This window comes from Carcharodon carcharias, chromosome 9 (genome assembly GCF_017639515.1).
Source record: "Carcharodon carcharias isolate sCarCar2 chromosome 9, sCarCar2.pri, whole genome shotgun sequence".
NCBI classification, from domain to species: domain Eukaryota; kingdom Metazoa; phylum Chordata; class Chondrichthyes; order Lamniformes; family Lamnidae; genus Carcharodon; species Carcharodon carcharias.
The window spans coordinates 15,892,954-15,912,393 of NC_054475.1; the positions used below are offsets into that span (position 1 = coordinate 15,892,954).

At 42.8% G+C, this 19,440-nt stretch overlaps 1 protein-coding gene across 5 annotated transcripts in view; it reads right to left on the reverse strand.

Moving 5' to 3' along the window:
* LOC121281777 (tyrosine-protein phosphatase non-receptor type 22-like) overlaps window positions 1-19,440 on the reverse strand; it is a 100,848-nt gene that overhangs the window by 30,517 nt on the left and 50,891 nt on the right. For all 5 annotated transcript variants that reach the window (XM_041194749.1, XM_041194750.1, XM_041194748.1 and 2 more), the window contains 2 exons: window positions 16,029-16,121; window positions 2,744-2,826 (listed from right to left, as the gene is read on the reverse strand). In XM_041194749.1, the coding sequence (XP_041050683.1) occupies window positions 2,744-2,826; window positions 16,029-16,121 (176 nt within the window). The remainder of the gene's footprint in view (window positions 1-2,743; window positions 2,827-16,028; window positions 16,122-19,440) is intronic.

Below are 19,440 nucleotides of genomic sequence, written 5' to 3' on the forward strand. Positions count from 1 at the left end.
ATGCTGGCCCAGCCAGCGAAGCCCACATCCCATGAATGAATTTTTTAAAAATTCTCTGACCATTGCCCTGGAAGTTTTTCTCCCTTGTTAGAAGGAGTTTCTTTGATATATTTCTGGAAAGGGGGTATTTTGGATTCAGGATTGCTGGACACAAAGTTAGGGCCCTGTTATGACAAGTCCATTCTCGAAAAGTCCCACTTTCCCACTCCAACTAGAAAGGGAGCAGGCTTGTCATTATGAAATTGGATGATTGCTGACAGTAAGCTAAACAGCCTCCCACCACCCCCCCGCCCCCCCATCCCCCCAACATGCATATATCTTTTAACGTATGGGTAATTCTTCTCCCTGGCAGCTTCCCACCACCACCTCTAATTCCTGGAGACTCCAAGATAATCGTGAAGGATTGGAAGCTCAGGAAATATTAGTAATGGCTTCAAACTGAATGACCAACCTGATGTAGGGGCCCTTCAGCCCCTTGAACTTGTTCTGCCAAGGCTGATCTGTACCTCAAATCCACTTACCTGCCTTTGCTCCATATCCCTTCATCTAAAAATCTATCCATCTCAGTCTTGAAAGCACTAATTGAACCCGAGAATCTACAACTTTTTTGTGGGGAGAGAGTTCCAGATCTCCACATTCCTTTGTGTGAAGAAGTTCTCCTGACATCACCCCTCAATGACCTGGCTCGAATTTTAAGGCTCTGCCCACTTGTTTTGAACTTTCCCCACCAGAGGAAATAGTTTCTCTCTATCTATCCTATCTAATCCCTTAATCATATTAAAAATCTGAATTAGCTCACCCCAAATCTTCTACACTCATGTCAATAAAGGTCCTCAAATCTACGGTGACTCCTTCCCAGGTGAGTTTATACTTCCTGAGGTGCAGCATCCAAAACTGAACACAGGGCTCCAGTTGGGATTGGATCAAGGTTATCCATAAGGATCTCTGCTTTGTATTCCAGCTCCTCTTGTGTTAAAAGCCAACATTTCAATCATCTTTTTGATTACTTGTTGCATCTGTGCATCAATTTTTAGAGGCCTGAACACTGAATTGGCCAGATCAAAATTGGGCCCCATCTACCAGTCAGCTCATGTGAAAACTCAAAAAATATTGACAATTAAAATTTCCCATTTAAATACCCAACTGATCAAATCAAGTCAAAGGTTGACACTACTTCCTGATTCAAATGTTTTACCTCCGGGTTAAGGAAAGAGCACTTGTAGCAATGGATTGTGGGGTTGATTTTATACTTGGTCAACATCATTGCACAATTTCCAGAGTGCGACATACAGACAGCAGAAAGTGCCTCTAAGCCAGAGGCGATATATGTGCTGCAGTGTAGTCACAGAGCAACAAAATCACCAAAGGCATAAAACTTAACCTCAGCATAAACAGGCAGGAAATGATGTTTGCCAATTTTAGCAGAAATCAACTCAAATGAGTTATTAACTAGTTTCCTCTACACTGTCCAATCAAACACTCTCAGGACAGGTACAGCACAGGGTTAGATATAGAGTAAAGCTTACTCTGCATTGACCCCTTCAAACATTCCCAGGACAGGTACAGCATGAGGTTAGATACAGAGTAAAGCTCCCTCTACACTGTCCCCATCAAACACTCCCAGGATGGGTACAGCATGAAATGAGTTTGAAGTGTCTGAGGCCTGAGCCAGCCACACCTAGCAAGGACTCTTTGTTGCACAGGTACATTCTCACCCAATGCAGGTACAACTCAAAATCTTAAGCCTGTACTCAAAAACTCTATGGAGCCATGTTGAGCTATTTGGATTAAGGTTAGCATCTCTGTGTCTCTCACAGTGAAGATATTTTATTCTCATTCAGAGTCCAGATATAGATTCAGATCTCTGCGACAGGGGGACATGTCACTCCAGGTTGGACACTATAACATCATGGTCTCTATGTTAGTGCTTTAATTTTTGTATCACTTTAGCTGCTGTTTGATGAATTTACCAGCACCTCTATAACAGCTACAAGGTTGCACTATGCACTTTTGTTGATAAGTCAAGATGTCAGCTGAAAAACGGACTTTAATGTTTATGTTCAATGCTGCAGAGCTTATTCAGGAGCTACACAAAGTCCCTGCCACATTACTGGGTGACTGGCTTGAATCCAGTTGATCAAAGGGGAAGGGAAAAAAGTGTTCCATACATAACCTGCAATCAGAGTGTTGTCAATAAACACTGGTGTCTGATCTCACTATGGACAGGTGTGTATGAAAGGTTAAGATAATCTAACACCACTGGTTAGTTACTGACCAACTTGATGACTAGTCCCTGACTTCCTCCTATACTAGTTACTTTTAGGCTTCAAAGTCTTGTTATTGATCAAATTCTACAACTAGTTACTGGCTTGGTTCCATTACTAGTTTTAACAGTTTGTATTTATATAGTGTCTTTGATGTATTAAAATGTCTCAAGCTACCTCACAGTAACATTATTAAAACCAAATTTGACAGCTAGCCACATAAGGAGATATTAAGGCAAGTGACCAATAGCTTGGTCAAAGAGGTAGGATTTAGAGGAGGAGCGACAGTTATAGAGCTTAATGCCTAAACTGAAGGCACAACTGCCAAAGGTGGGGTGAAGGAATCCACAGAAGAACAAGAAGCCAGAATTGGAGGAATTCTTGGAGGGTAGTAGAACTGGAAGAGGTTACAGAGATAGGGAAATACCGACATATCACAGTTAAGTTACAGGCCTAGGATCCATATTATTGCATGTTACCTGTGACTTGATGAGTTTGATGAAAGGGGAATGTGTGTTGGTGGTTGCTGATGTCTTTCTAATGCCTCAGATGGCTCATCAATCTGTTGGAGCACAAATACAAAATGAAACCATTAGTGAACATGGCCTCCCAGACATCAATGAACACAGGATTTATCAAAACTCAAAAATAAGTGAAAATGGTTCATGTCATCCACGTGAAAGAGGTTTGTGAGGAATCAGCAGCTGATTTTTCATTGCGCTAGTATTTATCTCCCATTGACAGTCTTATACAGGTCAACAATTTCAAACCACTTAAAAGTGAAAGTAAATCCAAGAAATAAGTTTCCAAAAAAGGACTATTGTTCTGTGAACTTCAGAGGAAAGATCAGGCACGGTACAAAAATAGCTGACTCGCTACGAACTTGTTTCGCTGGCACACCACCAATTTCATCCTCAAAAGATTCTGAAATCATTTGCAAGCAAAACATTAAGCAGAAAGGTCAGATTCCACTTAGAGAATGCGGGTTATTTAAAACTTTGCAGTGAAGACTTGCGGTGCAAAAACACAGTCACTAACATGCGAGACACCATCAGTGGGAAGCCAAAACAACCCATGGGCTTTGCCGTAGCAACTTGAATAATGGAAGGAGAAATGAAATGAAGGGTGAAGGTGAGTGGGAATTTATTGGATTACTGGGAAAGAGGAAAAACATTTTTCAGAAGACAAAGAGATGGGAGAGAGGAGATCAGAGCAGCAGCAGCACAGGTATGAAAATGTCAACAGATGCTGGAGGAGAATAATTCTGTGCCACTGGTCTCTGTGCAGAAGAGCGAGAGAGAGGGAGAGGAATAAGCATGATTAAAAAATACACACACGTACACTCATGCATGCACGCGTACACACCACACACACACTGTGTGAACTACAGATAAACGCTCTGATCTGCATGCGCACAAACCCATCTCTAGCATGAGTTGAGTTGCATTGGGTCAGTGTCTTCCTGTAAGCAATGCCATTTCCAGTTTGAGTCTCAATGTGACTTCCTGACTGAAACCACAGTCACCCAGGGCTCCCAGCCTCAGTGGCAGGTTGCTCTCAAACTGACCCGCTCAAATTAGCATCAACTTTACTCATTTAAAGAGAAAACAGGTCAAATCAGAGTAGCGTGTGTGTAGAATCTATGTGCCGTGCATGAGTAAAGCTGAAACAAAAACAGAATTACCTGGAAAAACTCAGCAGGTCTGGCAGCATCGGCGGAGAAGAAAAGAGTTGACGTTTCGAGTCCTCATGACCCTTCGACAGAACTTGAGTTCGAGTCCAAGAAAGAGTTGAAATATAAGCTGGTTTAAGGTGTGTGTGTGGGGGGCGGAGAGATAGAGAGAGAGAGAGGTGTGGGGGGGGGGTGTGTTTGTAGGGACAAACAAGCAGTGATAGAAGCAGATCATCAAAAGATGTCAACGACAATAGTACAATAGAACACATAGTTGTTAAAGTTAAAGTTAAAGTTGGTGATATTATCTAAACGAATGTGCTAATTAAAAATGGATGGTAGGGCACTCAAGGTATAGCTCTAGTGGGGTTTTTTTTTTATATAATGGAAATAGGTGGGAAAAGGAAAATCTTTATAATTTATTGGAAAAAAAAGGAAGGGGGAAACAGAAAGGGGGTGGGGATGGGGGAGGGAGCTCACGACCTAAAGTTGTTGAATTCAATATTCAGTCCGGAAGGCTGTAAAGTCCCTAGTCGGAAGATGAGGTGTTGTTCCTCCAGTTTGCGTTGGGCTTCACTGGAACAATGCAGCAAGCCAAGGACAGACGTGTGGGCAAGAGAGCAGGGTGGAGTGTTAAAATGGCAAGCGACAGGGAGGTTTGGGTCATTCTTGCAGACAGACCGCAGGTGTTCTGCAAAGCGGTCGCCCAGTTTATGTTTGGTCTCTCCAGTGTAGAGGCGACCAAATTGGGAGCAACGAATGCAGTAGACTAAGTTGGGGGAAATGCAAGTGAAATGCTGCTTCACTTGAAAGGAGTGTTTGGGTCCTTGGACGGTGAGGAGAGAGGAAGTGATGGACCACCTCCATCACACCCTGGTCCACTCCTCCATCACCCCCTACTCCTCAACCCCCTCCTATGGCACCACCCCATGCCCACGCAAAAGATGCAACACCTGCCCCTTCACTTCCTCTCTCCTCACCGTCCAAGGACTCCTTTCAAGTGAAGCAGCATTTCACTTGCATTTCCCCCAACTTAGTCTACTGCATTTGTTGCTCCCAATGTGGTCTCCTCTACATTGGAGAGACCAAACGTAAACTGGGCGACCGCTTTGCAGAACACCTGCGGTCTGTCCGCAAGAATGACCCAAACCTCCCTGTCGCTTGCCATTTTAACACTCCACCCTGCTCTCTTGCCCACATGTCTGTCCTTGGCTTGCTGCATTGTTCCAGTGAAGCCCAACGCAAACTGGAGGAACTACACCTCATCTTCCGACTAGGGACTTTACAGCCTTCCGGACTGAATATTGAATTCAACAACTTTAGGTTGTGAGCTCCCTCCCCCATCCCCCCCCCCCTTTCTGTTTCCCCCTTCCTTTTTTTTCCAATAAATTATAAAGATTTTCCTTTTCCCACCTATTTCCATTATAAAAAAAAACCCCACTAGAGCTATACCTTGAGTGCCCTACCATCCATTCTTAATTAGCACATTCGTTTAGATAATATCACCAACTTTAACTTTAACTTTAACACCTATGTGTTCTATTGTACTATTGTCGTTGACATCTTTTGATGATCTGCTTCTATCACTGCTTGTTTGTCCCTACAACCACACCCCCCCCCTCCACCTCTCTCTCTCTCTATCTCTCCGCCCCCCCACACACACACCTTAAACCAGCTTATATTTCAACTCTTTCTTGGACTCGAACTCAAGTTCTGTCGAAGGGTCATGAGGACTCGAAACGTCAACTCTTTTCTTCTCCGCCGATGCTGCCAGACCTGCTGAGTTTTTCCAGGTAATTCTGTTTTTGTTTTGGATTTCCAGCATCCGCAGTTTTTTTGTTTTTATGAGTAAAGCTGAATTGGGAGTTCATCTGCTGGACCTTCTACTAGTGAAAAGTGAGGGGATGAAGTTGTTTGTTACTAGGAACACACAGCAGGTCTGTAAGCTGCCTGAAACAGATAGGACCATGCTTTGGCCTCGCTGACAGAAATGACCCCTTTCACATTTTGCTGTGCAAATCCTAACATTCCTGGTGTCTCTCACGCCCACTTTGACCACTTTACTGTCCTCCCTTGGTATAATAGTATGTAGGGCCCAGGGGCAAAAGGTTCCCCAGACTTCCCACTCCTTATTTCCAACTTCCCAACTTGTTTTTTGAGTTTTGAAAATCCCCATAAATTCAACATCAGGAACTTCATGGCAGATGTTCATGGATTGAGAGTGACCAACGCTTTAAACATTTTTTCCATGGGGTGTGGGCATCACTGGCAAGACCAGCATTTATTGCCCATCCCTAACTGCCCTTGAGAAGGACAATAAATGTTGGCCTTGCCAGTGATACTCACGAAAAAATATGTTGTTCACTCTTGATCCATCGCCAGATCCTGGCCAAAGCGCCAAGATAGAGTTTGCTGAGGTGGGGAAGGGAAATGGAAAGAAAGAAACAGAGTGAAAGAGAAAGTATAAGGAATGAGATAGAGAAAGGGGGGAAAAATGAAAGAGAAAAAGAATGAGAGGAAGTAAGAGAAAGAAACAAATGAGATAGAAGTAGGAGGTTAAAGAGAAAGGAGAAAAGAGAACCAGAGAAGGAAAGAAAAAGAAACAAAAAGACAGAGAAAGAAAGACAGAATGAAAGAAAGAGAAATAAAGAGAGAGAAGAAAGGAAAAGAGGGAAAAAGAAATAAAGAGAGAAAAATAGATTCAAACTGGAGATTAACAGGAAGAGATATTGGTCTCTTTTGCAGGAGGAGGTGTGGTTATGGTTAGGACTCAGTGACTTTATGTTGTAAGCTGTTTACTTATATGGCAGCAGATATAAGCTTCATTCTGGCCTAATCCTTCCCACTGTTCACCTGGAATCCAAGAACTAAGTCAAACTGAAGTGACTGGCACCGTGAGGCATGGTACCCATTGGAAGAGAACCAGGCTTAGTGCTGCTTAATAACAGGGCCAAGAGTGAAGTGAAGGAATGACCGGAGGAACACAGACGGTCAACAAAACAACTCGGTTAAACTGTGTCTAGAATGTGACCACATGGCCCTTGGACAGTCACTAACTACATTACAATGGTAGTGTCAGGGTTATGAGGTACAGTGGTCTAGCGATTTCAGGGTACAGTGGTCTAGTGATTTCGGGATACAGTAGTGTAGGGGTTTTGGGGTACAGTAGTGTAGGGGTTTTGGGATACAATAGTGTAGGGGTTTTGGGGTACAGTAGTGTGGGGGTTTTGGGGTACAGTAGTGTAGGGGTTTTGGGGTACAGTAGTGTAGGGGTTTTGGGGTATTGTGGAGTCAGGGTTATGAGGTACAGTAGTGTAGGGATTTTGGGGTACAGTAGTGTAGGGGTTTCGGGATACAGTAGTGTAGGGTTTTTGGAGTAAAGAAGTGTTGGGGTTTTGGGGTATAGCAGTGTAAGGGTTTTGGGGTATGGTGGAGTCAAGGTTTTGGTGTGCAGTAGTGTAGGGATTTTGGGGTACAGTAGTGTAGGGGGTTTGGGGTAGTATGGAGTAAGGGTTTTGGGGTATGGTAGCGTAGAGATTTTGGGGGCACAGTAGTGTACGGGTTTTGGTGTACGATGGCATCAGGGTTTTGGGGTACAGTAGTGTAGGGATTTTTGGGGTACAGTAGTGTAGGGGGTTTGGGGTACTGTGGAGTAAGGGTTTTGAGGTATGGTAATGTAGAAATTTTGGGGGCATAGTAGTGTACGGGTTTTGGTGTATGGTGGAGTCAGGATTTTGGGGTACAGTAGTGTCGAGGGTTTGGGGATACAGTAGTGTAGCTGGTTTTGGGGTACAGTAGTGTAGAGGTTTTGGGGCACAGTAGAGTAGGAGTTTTGGGGTACTGAGAGTCAGGGTTTTGGGGTACACTAGTGTAGAGATTTTGGGGTAGGATGGAGTCAGGATTTCAAGATACAGTAGTGTAAGGGTTTTGGGGACAGTAGTGTAATAGTTTTGGGGTACAGTAGTGTAATAGTTTTGGGGTAGGGTGGAGTCAGCGTTTCAAGATACAGTAATTAGGGATTTTTGGGGAACAGTGGTGTAAGGGTTTTGGAAAAGTTTTGTAAAGGTTTTTTATTTTTTTACCCAAATCATCCAAAGAGTCTACCTTGACTACAGTATTGTAAGGGTTTTGGGGTACAGTGATGTAAAGGTTTTTGGGGTAGGGTGGAGTCAGGGTTTTGGGGTACAGTAGTGTAGCAGTTTTAGGGTGCAGGGGTGCATGGACACTGTGTACATTGGGTTGGAGTTGGCCTCTGCACCACAGTTGCCAACTCTGTTTGTCATGTTCCTGGGAGGTTTCATCATGGTGACTTGCAGTAACCATTCCCATCCCGCACTCCGGCCATTGGCCCATCCTCACAGTGTCCTGTTTTCCTCACCAATTGGAAAGCATAAAGACTCTTTGGATGATTTTTGACCATCAGTGAAACCTTCACATTTCCGTCTTGTCTCCAACATTTTTACAACTAAAAATTTTCAAATAAAATTTAGAAAACACACGCTTCTTTTGGAATGCTCCTGTGCCTTTCTATCGAGTTTTGCAAACAGCTTATTAATCTTTAAAGAATTCAGAAATCCAAATTTTGTTGAAGTGAGAGGACATGACTGGTAATTTCTGCAACGACTGAAGGTGCTAAAATACTTGGAAGAGGATTTTATAAGTTGTTTAATTATTACAAAAGTAACTTAATATTGTTTATTTTAGTCTTAACCTGACCAGTTCAATTCCTGGAACCAATCTTCAAGAGTACCTGACCCTTCTCTGCACCAAGAGGTGGTGTTCAATTTTAGTACACTGGCTCTCCTGCCACTCACTAGCACCGCCACCCCTCCCCCACCTTGCCATACCATTAATTGCCCAACAGCGAGTCTTAGACAGCACCAGAAAATGCTTCAAACTCAGATTTCAACAGGAGAGACACTTTGTGTTTTTTTGTTAAAGTATAAAAATCCTACTTAGAGTACAAGACTGTTTATCCAGAAGAACTGTTTATTTGCGTGCCATCTGTTTTACCACATCCGATGTGTGTGCATGGCTTCCAATCATCGCAGATTCACACTGTGTGCAAACCACTGCACTTAGTTCCACAGCAGCCCACTCAAGGAGGAAGTTGACAAATAGAAGACATTACAAAAATAAGCACATTGGCATACTGCCAGTGCTGCTTGTTCTTGGAGAAGCTGAGTGGTCACTTAGAGAGAAAGCATTTTATTTACGGCTACCATCCAATCAGACTGCTGTGCACATGCAAGCCTGTCCTAGGCAAAGCCCAATGCAACCATTTTTCCATTTTGCCCAAGTATTCTTTGAAATCTCCTATTAATAAATGCAATTATTTCATAGCAATTGTCAGTTTGAAATGTTTTTCCTTGCATACTTCACTTGCGAACGAATAGGAAGACGAGTCTATGAGGAGGAGTCATATGGACTCGAAACGTCAATCCTGTCTTTCTCTCCACAGATGCTGTCAGACCTGCTGAGTTTTTCCAGCATTTTTTGTTTTTGTTTCAGATTTCCACCAGCCGCAGTATTTTGCCTTTAATGCATAGGATTGTTTGGCTTAAAGCAATGAAGACTATTGGGAGATTTAATAGAGGTGCTGATAGAATGGTTTCCACTGGCAGGAGAGTGGGTAATCAGAGGATGCAGATTTAAGATAATTGTTAATTGAGTGAGGCTGGGCAATGAGGAGAATTCTGCTACACACTGAGTTGTTGTGATCTGGGATGCACTGCCAGAAAGGATGGTGGAAACAGATAGTAACTTTCAAAGGGGAATTGGATAAATATTTTAAAAAAGGGGGAAAAAAAGTCGCAGGGTTTTGGGGAGAAGTGTGGGACTAATTGGACTCAAAGAGGTTGCACAGTTGTTGCACTGAGTGTTGTAAGATTCTATGATTCTACAAAGGCTGTTAACATCACAAGATTAGCTGTGCTCCTAAATGATGACACAAATTCAAAGGGGGGAAAGGAAATAAAGGGAACTGACCATTCTGAATAACATGAAGAAGATTCAACACAAAATCAAAGCAGAGAAAAAAAGTCTCTTCGGTCCATCGTGTCTGTGCTGGCCTTTAAAAAGGTCCATTCAATTCGTACCTCTCTCCCGCTCTTTCCCCATAGACCTGAAAATACCTCCTTTACAAAATAAATGGCTTTTTGATATGTCAAGGCACAATCTCAACAAATTTTTATGGATTTTTTTATAGCAAGTATTAATGAAGTATCTCAAATCTATTTTTCGTTGGAACTTCATAAACAAAATATTGCAGATGCCAGAAATCTGAAATAAAAACAGAAAATGCTAAAAATATACAGCAGGTCAGGCAGCACCTGTGGAGAGAGAAGCAGAGTTGATGCTTCTGGTTGATGACCTGTCAGAGGTTCCAATGGAGGGTTATGATTGACCTGAAACGTTAACTCTGTTTCCCTCCATTGATGCCACCAGACCTGCTAAGCTGCAATTTTATCAGCCTGGAAAGGTGGAATAGATTCTGCAGGAAAATAAGCAGAGACTGAAGAGGCTGAAAAGGAAACTATGAAAGAAAAGTGCATCAAATTCTGAAACATGGGGTTAATTGTTTTGTCAATGCACCACGGTACATCAGAAATTCAGAAACCATTTTCTCTCAGGATTGAACTAGAGAGTGGGACTTGAAAAATACAAGCACCAAGGAAGGATCCTAGAGCATCATGGTAATATGATGTGTCATATACCTTTAAGAAGAATGCTTTTAAAGAAGATCACATGATCTTAGTATCCAATAGTAGAGTAGCATGGGCTACCTCAGTAGTTATTAGTTTGTAGGGTAGAAATAGGCCAGGATTTTACAGTCAGCATGCGGGGTGGGCCTGACACACCAGTGCGTAAAATGACACGCGATGATTTTGGGCGTGTGTCCTGACCTCATCATGTCACTGGAGTTGGCTGCACGCCCGCCGATAATTGATAGATCTATTAAGGCCATTAACGAATTAATTAATTTCAAGTTAATGCTGCCCGTCCAACCTTACGGTTGGCGGGCAGGCAAAAAGGCCAAGCAGCCTTTATGTTTTTTTTAGGAAACCTCATCCACGAGCAGGATGAGGTTTCCTAAAGCTTTCGTGAATTAAATAAAAAGTTTTCCTGAAAAATAAGAACATGTCCCATCTCATGTAACACAGTCACATGAGGGGACGTGTTTCATTACATTTTTATTGATTCTATTTATTATTTTCAAAAGCGCTTCAATCTCCCTGAGGCAGCTCTGTGCCTCAAGGAGATTGAAGCCCTCTTTTGCACGCATGCGCTGACTCTCCCTCCTCCCCCCACCGCCCGCGTAAAATGGCGGTGCGCACCAGATTGTGGGCAGTGGTCGGTTTCCCGACCGCCCCCACCGAGCCTGCCCGACGCGGGAAAAATTCTGCCCATAGAGTTTGAAATGTAAGCACACGTTTAGTTGCTGATGAGTACCTTTGTAAATTAACTAAGAGGTTCCACCTATGAAGTCTCTGCTGATCAATTCTATCAATAGTAGCAGCTCAGCCACCACTCACAACAAGCATATGACCAGGATCCTCAGGACCCAACAAACAGGCGACTAGGATCCAACAAACTACGACGAGGGTTCAACGAATTAAACAGACGAAATCAAGAGAAACAAAGTCGGCACTGTACCTCGCACAGTAATTGTAAGTAGAAGTTCCATTCAAATCGTCGAAGTAATTCCCTCACAGCGTGCCACCCTTCGGAAGGATTGATCCTTTCAATCCAGCAATGGATGATTGGTCCCACTAAATTGAGCGCGTCTCATTCTTTTTCCAAGCAAATGAGATTATGGGGGAAGAGAAGGGGCAGGCGATCCTTTTAAGTACATGTGGGAATAAAACTTATGGGTTGATTCGAAGTTTGACAGCACTCAGTGCCCCAGGCTCGAGAAGTTTTGATGAATTAATGGACCTACTGAAGGGCCATTACCAACCTCAGATGCAAAGGTTGAAGTTTTATTCCAGAATAAGAGCCCCGGGGGAGACAGTTGCATGCTATGTGGTAAGTTTGAAGCACTTAACGGAACATTGTGAGTTTGGTACTTCCCTAAACGATATGATTAGAGATTGCTTAGTGTGTGGTGTGAATGAGGACACAATCCAGAAGTGGATTGTTATCCGAAACAAATTTGGACGGCGCTAGAGATTGTATACTGGCCATGGAAAGCACAGTGAGAGATTCAAAAGCCATACAGGGCGCGCAAAATGGCGCCGTCCCCTACATCGGATTGGGAAGCCCCAGCCAAAAAGGGCGTGAAAATGCAAAACGCTGCCGAGAAGCAGGAAACAGCCCCCACTAGCCGGAAAATGAGAAAAAAATGGCGTAACAGCGAAAACAAGGAATCATTTCAATAGAGGTGGAAACAAGCAATCTTTTAACAACTGGCAGTTTAAAAAAATAGAATGTTTTTATTGTCATAGACGTGGACATGTAATGCGATACTGTGGGGAAAGAGTCAGGCACACTTTTAAACAAAAGAAAAAACCCAGCGAGATCTACAATGCAGAAGAGCCTGAAGCAACAAATTCAGATATGTGTTTGTTGTTTAATTTGAAGGTTGGAAAGACAGAACCAATATATGTAACAGTAAAAGTGAATGGCAGGCCTGTTAGAATGTAAGTGGACACAGAAGCTTCCACAACAGTAATTGGGGAACATACCTTCAGATACTTGAATAATGGGGAACATCAATTAAATTTAGAAAAAACAACTGCCCACTTAAAAGCATACATGGGTGAAGACATCCAAGTCAAAGGCATCAGTAAAGTAACTGTCCGTTATGGAAGTCAATCGGTAAAGCTACCAGTGTTGGTATTGAGAGGCAGAGGACCAAGCCTCCTAGTGCGAAATTGGCTAAGGGAAATCAACCTTGATTGGCCATTGAGATTCCAAAAGGAAGCAGGAAGTGTCTCAGTTTTGAAAAAGCTTTGTAAAGACTCAACAACCTGAAGAAATGCCTGCTGTCTTGAGCCAAAACATGGAGGAATAGCAGAAAGAGCTTGAAGAGACCATGCTTAGGGACAGAGTTCAAGATGGGGTGAGCAATCTTCGAAAGGAAAAAGAAAACCTGTTGAATGACCTTCACACGCTACAAGCTCCCCTCAGGTCAAAGTTTGTACCACTGGAAAAGTACGAAGGGGAACGGAAATAAGTAAGCACTTCTCTGAACCAACTGAAGGATGAGTTGGCAGGGAAGACACATCAATGCTCAATTTTCCAGGAGGCAGCCAACAAACACAAAAAAGAGATGGGAGAGCTGAAGAATCAGCTACATGAAGCCAAAGAGGCTTTGGAGGCAAAAGTGACAGAATTTTCTAAGAAGCAGACAGATGATGAAATTCCGGGAGACTCAACCACTGAGCTCACAGAAGTCGAGCTTGCATCTGAGAGTAGTTGGGCCAATATTGAAACCAAAAAGAAGGCCGAGATTAAAGTCAACACTACAAAGAAGGCACAGAAACAGAAAAAAGACTAATCCTGGCAGCATACGAGTGTACTATTGTACATAGGCCTGACAGCCAAATCACAAATGTCAATGCACTTAGTCATTTGCCTTTACAAGAAAATGATGAGAAAGTTCCAGTTCCACAAGAACTTGTTTTATTGCTTAATTTCTTAGATTCCTCGCTGGTATGTGCTCAACAGATCAGAGACTGGACAAGAAGGGACCCAGTCTTATCTCAAGTACAAGATCAAGTGCTTCATGGTTTGTCACCAGAGCCTGTATCTGATGAAATGAAACCACACTTCAACAGAAGACATGAAATAACCAGCCAGGATGGCATCTTATTGTGGGGGGCACGAGTGATAGTTCCTCCAAAGGGAAGAGAGCCATTGCTAATTGAACTACATAGTGCACATCCAAGTATATCCCGAATGAAGACCATTGCTCGCAACTACCTATGATGGCCTGGGATGGATGGCAAAATAGAGAGTTTAGTGAAGAATTGTGTGCAATGTCAGCAACTGCAAAAGTTACCTTCAACAGCTCCATTACACCCTTGGGAGTGGCCAGGAAGCCCATGGGTGCAATTGCACATTGACTATGTGGGATCTTTCATGGGAACAATGATTCTGCTCATTGTTGATGCTTACTCAAAATGGATGAACATATATGAAGTAAAATCACCAAAGTCTTCTGCTACAATAGAGAAGTTACGTCAAAGTTTTGCCATTAACGGACTATCAGAAGTAGTCGGTTCTGATAATGTCATGGCATTTATGAGTGCTGAGTTTCAGAGGTTTATCAGCCTCAATGGCATCACTCATGTAAAAACTTCATCGTACCACCCTTCCTCAAGTGGACTGGCCAAAAGGGTGGTTCAAACATTTAAGGCAGGTGTGAAGAAGTTAACTAGAGATTCCTTAACAAGCTAGCACACTTTCTTTCTCATTGTATGACCAGCCCTCACACAACAACTGGTGTCACACCTGTGGAGTTATTGATGAAACACTGTCTCAGGATGAGATTGAGCGTCATAATGCCAAATTTAGGGGGAAAGGTGGAAAGGAGTCAGGGAAGTCAGAAAACTAGACACGACTGGCATAGTCATGAGAGGAAATTTACCATGGGAGAAACAGTATATGTGAAGAACTTTGGAGAAGGACCAAAGTGGTTATGGGGTGGAATAAGTGCAGTGACTGGACCTCTATCTTACCATGTGGAGGCAGAAGGCTGAGTCACACGGAAACATGTGGATCATCTGAGGAAGAGAGAAACAATTCACCAAGAATTGATTCCACCAGTGTTCATGACTGGGTCAGAGTTTCTTATTGAGAGAACTCAACCCAATACAGACATAGCTGATGTTTCTGTAAGAGTGGAAGATACAGATCTGCAGGAGCCCACCAAAGCACCCGATGTTCAAACAACTCCAGAAAAAGAGGTTCCTGACAAGGCATCTGAAGTTGTAGAGCTGAGGCACTTTACACCAAAAGGAAACTCCCAGAAAGACTGAATTTGTAAATTACTTATCCGTGTAATTATTTTGCCATTTTGAGAAAATTGTAATTGTAAATATAAAATGTATTTCTGAGTAAAGGTGGAGGGATGTGGTAATCTGATGTGAAATATAAGAAGAATGTTATTAAGGAAGATCACATGATCTTAGTATCGAATAGTAGAGTAGCGTGGGCTCCCTCAGTAGTTAGTGGTGTAGAGGTAGAGTTTGAAGTGTAAACACATGTTTGGTTGCTGCTGGGTACCTTTGTAAATAAATTAAGAGGTTCCACCTATGAAGTCCCTGCTGATCAGCTCTACTAATAGTACCACTTCAGCCATCACTCACAACAGGCAACAAGGATCCAACAAGCATCGAGATATTCTGACCAGGAGCACAAAGGATTTCAAAACAAGAAAGTGGGTGGATTTGTATCTGATATTGTTTGGGCTTCGGATGGGGTGTGGGTGAAGTTCTGAACATGCAGTGCCTCATAGAAGACTTATAGAGTCATGGATAAGGGAAGTGAAGATTCATAACTGAAGACTAAGAATGAGAGATACAGTTCCCACTGCTTATAGCGAGCATGTTCACGCGAACACGATTTGCCCGATTTGTTCAGTATAGCACAATTACGTCAGTCCATTACATAACAAGAATGTTCTGTCTGTATAAGCAGCCATTTGCACACACATTCCTAGCTTTACACTGACTGGCAGTTTTGTTTAAACTACAGTCAATTCTTATACAAACTATAACTCCACACACCACGTAGACGGGATTAGAAGGATTTAAGCACACAAAAGGTACTTGAAGATTAAAGAGGGATTATTCTAAGCATCCCTGGTTGACCCCCCAAATTCCCTTCATAAACTTCAGCTCATCCAAGTTCTGCTGTCCCTCTCCTACCCATCATTCACCTACACTCACTCGCCTACACTGGCTTGCAGTCCAGCAAAGCCTTCACACCATTGTTCACAAATCCCTCTTTGGCCAGAGTTTTCAAATTATGAGTGGTTCTGAGACTGGATGTAAGTCATGATGATTTCAAAGTGTGGGTTGCTGAAGAGACTCGACTGGACTCTCTAGCAACAGAGTATAGAACAAAGGAAGTAAAAAGCTCACCTCATCTGCACAGAAGGTTGAATTGGTGTTTAGGAATTCTATGTGCTTCTCAAACAGACCACTGATTGCATTGTAAACCAGCTCGTACTGTTCCTGCAATAGAAAAACACACAGATTGTCACTAACTGTGCACTTTCGGTCAAGTTCTCATTTGAACAATCAGAAAAGGCCATTAAGTCATTGATTGATATTGATGCTAAACCACACACAGACAAACACACACACCTGACACTTCAGGAAGGGATTTTAATGTATATAATATTATTGGAAATTATTTTTTAAAAAATAGAGTTTTAGTCTGGGTGAGTGTTAATTGGATTAAAGCAGCTAGTCTGGGTGCTTTGATGTATAGTGGTTTTGGATGTAAACAGAGGTAAAGGGTACATTTGCATTTTGTTGAATAGAACATTCAAGAGTGGGAATGAAATCTTGCATCTAGTTAGGAGATACCAAGCAATATGTTAATATTATTAATAAAATTGGTACTATGAAAGGGGTTTTATTGTTAGAAGAGGTGGAGTTCAAAGGGCCTAGTGTTACAATGAAAAGGGGGAGACTGGGTATAACAGAAAGGAAAAACAGAATTACCTGGAAAAACTCAGCAGGTCTGGCAGCATCGGCGGAGAAGAAAACAGAAGGGAGTTTTGTGTATACAGGTCAGAGGCACATGAGATCTAAGCCTTTCTTGGACTCGAACTCAAGTTCTGTCGAAGGGTCATGAGGACTCGAAACGTCAACTCTTTTCTTCTCCGCCGATGCTGCCAGACCTGCTGAGTTTTTCCAGGTAATTCTGTTTTTGTTTTGGATTTCCAGCATCCGCAGTTTTTTTGTTTTTATCTTTGAGATCTAAGCCTGTAAGCCTACAGCTGTCTGCATGGGAACAAATTCAAATGAACCTCATTTTGAATTTGTAAGGTGAAAATGCTTTGCTTGGTGTCTGGTTATTGTTGCCTTAGTGGAGATTAACTTGGGAATTTGTTAAAATTTGTAGCCGTGTGTGTGTTTAATTTGTTGTAAATTAATAAATGTCTGATTTAGTTTGATATAAAAACCTCTCAAGAACTGGTGGTCTTATTCCTGAATTTAGAGCTGCAATTAAAAACATACCAATTGAAAATATAGGTTATAACAGTGTTTAAAATTTCCTCTGGGATTTTAACTAGCTCAGCCTTAATCAACTGCTGTGTCATAACAGTCACACACACACATCACCGACATGCACACACCACTGACAAATACACACCTTACAAGCACACGCACACACACAAGCACACGCACACATGCACTGCTGACACACACACACACACACAAACCTGATACATACACCTGACACACACACACATCTGACACACACAAATCAAGTTGCTATTTCCATTTTGTACCTTCTATTAATTTCCATTGGTAGGAGGTAGGAAGTCTTGGTTCAAACATGGACAAAAGAGTTGAACACCTGAGGTGAGGTGAGAGTGACTACCCTTGATATCAAGGCTGCATTTGACTGAGTGTGGCATCAAGGAGCCCGAGCAAAACTGGAGTTAATGGGAATCGGGAAGAAAACTTTCAACTGGTTGCAGTCATACTTAGCATAAAGGAAGGTGGTTGTGGTTGTTGGAGGTTAATCATCTCAGCTATAGGACATCACTGCAGGAGTTCCTTAGGGAAGTGTACTTGACCCAACCATCTTCAGCTGCTTCACCAATGACCTTCCTTCCATCATAGGGTCAGAAATGGGGATGTTCGCTGATGATTGCACAATGTTCAGCACCACCTGCGACCCCTCAGATCCTGAAGCAGTCCATGTCCAAATGCAGCAAGACCTAGAGAATATCCAGGCTTGGGCTGACAAGTGGCAAGTAACATTCACGCCACACAAGTACCAGGCAATGAATATCTCCGACAAGAGAGAATCTAACCATTGCCCCTTGATGTTCAATGGCATTACTATCACTGAATGCCCCACTATCAACATCTTGGTGGTAACCATTGATCAGAAACTGAACTCGACTAGCCATATAAATACTGTGGCTACAAGAGCAGGTCAGGTGTAGGAATCGTGCTTGCCTCCTGACTCCCACTGTCTACAAGGTACAAGTCAGGAGTGTGATGGAATACTCCTCACTTGCCTGGATGAGTGCAGCTCCCACAACACTCTAGAAGCTTGACACCGTCCAGGACAAAGCAGCCCGCTTGGTTGGCACCACATCCACAAACATTCACTCCCTCCACCACCGACACACAGTGGCAGCAGTGTGTACCATCTACAAGATGCCCTGCAGGAATTCACCAAGGCTCCTTAGACAGCACCTTCCAAACCCACGACCATTACCATCTAGAAGGACAAGGGCAGCAGATAGATGGAAACACCAGCACCTCGAAGTTCCCCTCCAAGTCACTCACCATCCTGACTTAGAAATATATCGTCATTCCTTCACTGTCGCTGGGTCAAAATCCTGGAGCTCCCTCCCCAACAGCACTATGGTTGTACCTAAACCACATGGACTGCAGTGGTTCAAGAAGGGAGCTCACCACCACCTTCGCAAGGGCAACTAGGGATGGGCAATTAGAGTTGGCCCAGCGAGCGAAGCTCACATCCCGTAAATGAATTTTAAAAAAAATTGAGTTCCAACTGCCCTCAGTGTTTGAGATCTTTCAGTTCATGGTGCCACACCAGCTTTAGGTTGGAAGTTTCTGGATTTTAGCTGTGTGGCAGTCAACAAGCTAAGATTAGGCAATGAGAGCCATATGACTGAAGAATAGTACTAAAATCTGCTCACTTGTTCTGGACTCTCCCACCAGAAAAAACAGTTTCTCTCAGTCTGTCTTGTTGCAGTTCTTTATCACTTTAGATGCTTCGATAAGATCACCCATAACCTATGAAACCAATTTTAAGCAGCCTGTCCTCCTAATTTAACCCTTGAAGTCTCTGCACCACTGCCAAGGCCCTTAAGCTCTCCAATTCCCTCTCGAAATCTCTCCGCCTCTCTTTCTTCCTTATAGATGCTCTTTAAAACACTCAATGACCAAACTTTTGGTCTCCAGTCCTGATACCTCCTTTTGTGGCTTGGTGTCAAATATTGTTTGATGATCTCTCCTGTGAAACATCTCATGATGTGTGATGCTGTGCTAAAGGTGCTAAATAAATCCAGTTTATGTAGTTAATGGATACAACTACTGTTGTGAGGTGAAAGGACTTCAACTCATACATATACCACAGAGAATAAAGCTTTCAAAATGGACCAGTCTGCAGGAAATAACGCAGCTTAACTCTACTTGAGTTAAAATAGAAAGTTGCACACCAGGGTTAACATTGCACCTCGAGAACCTTACTACGCCAGTCACAAAACCACACAATGTTCTTATTCACAGCAGAGCTAACCCAGTTATTAATGTTAGAAAAGTGCTAACTAAATAA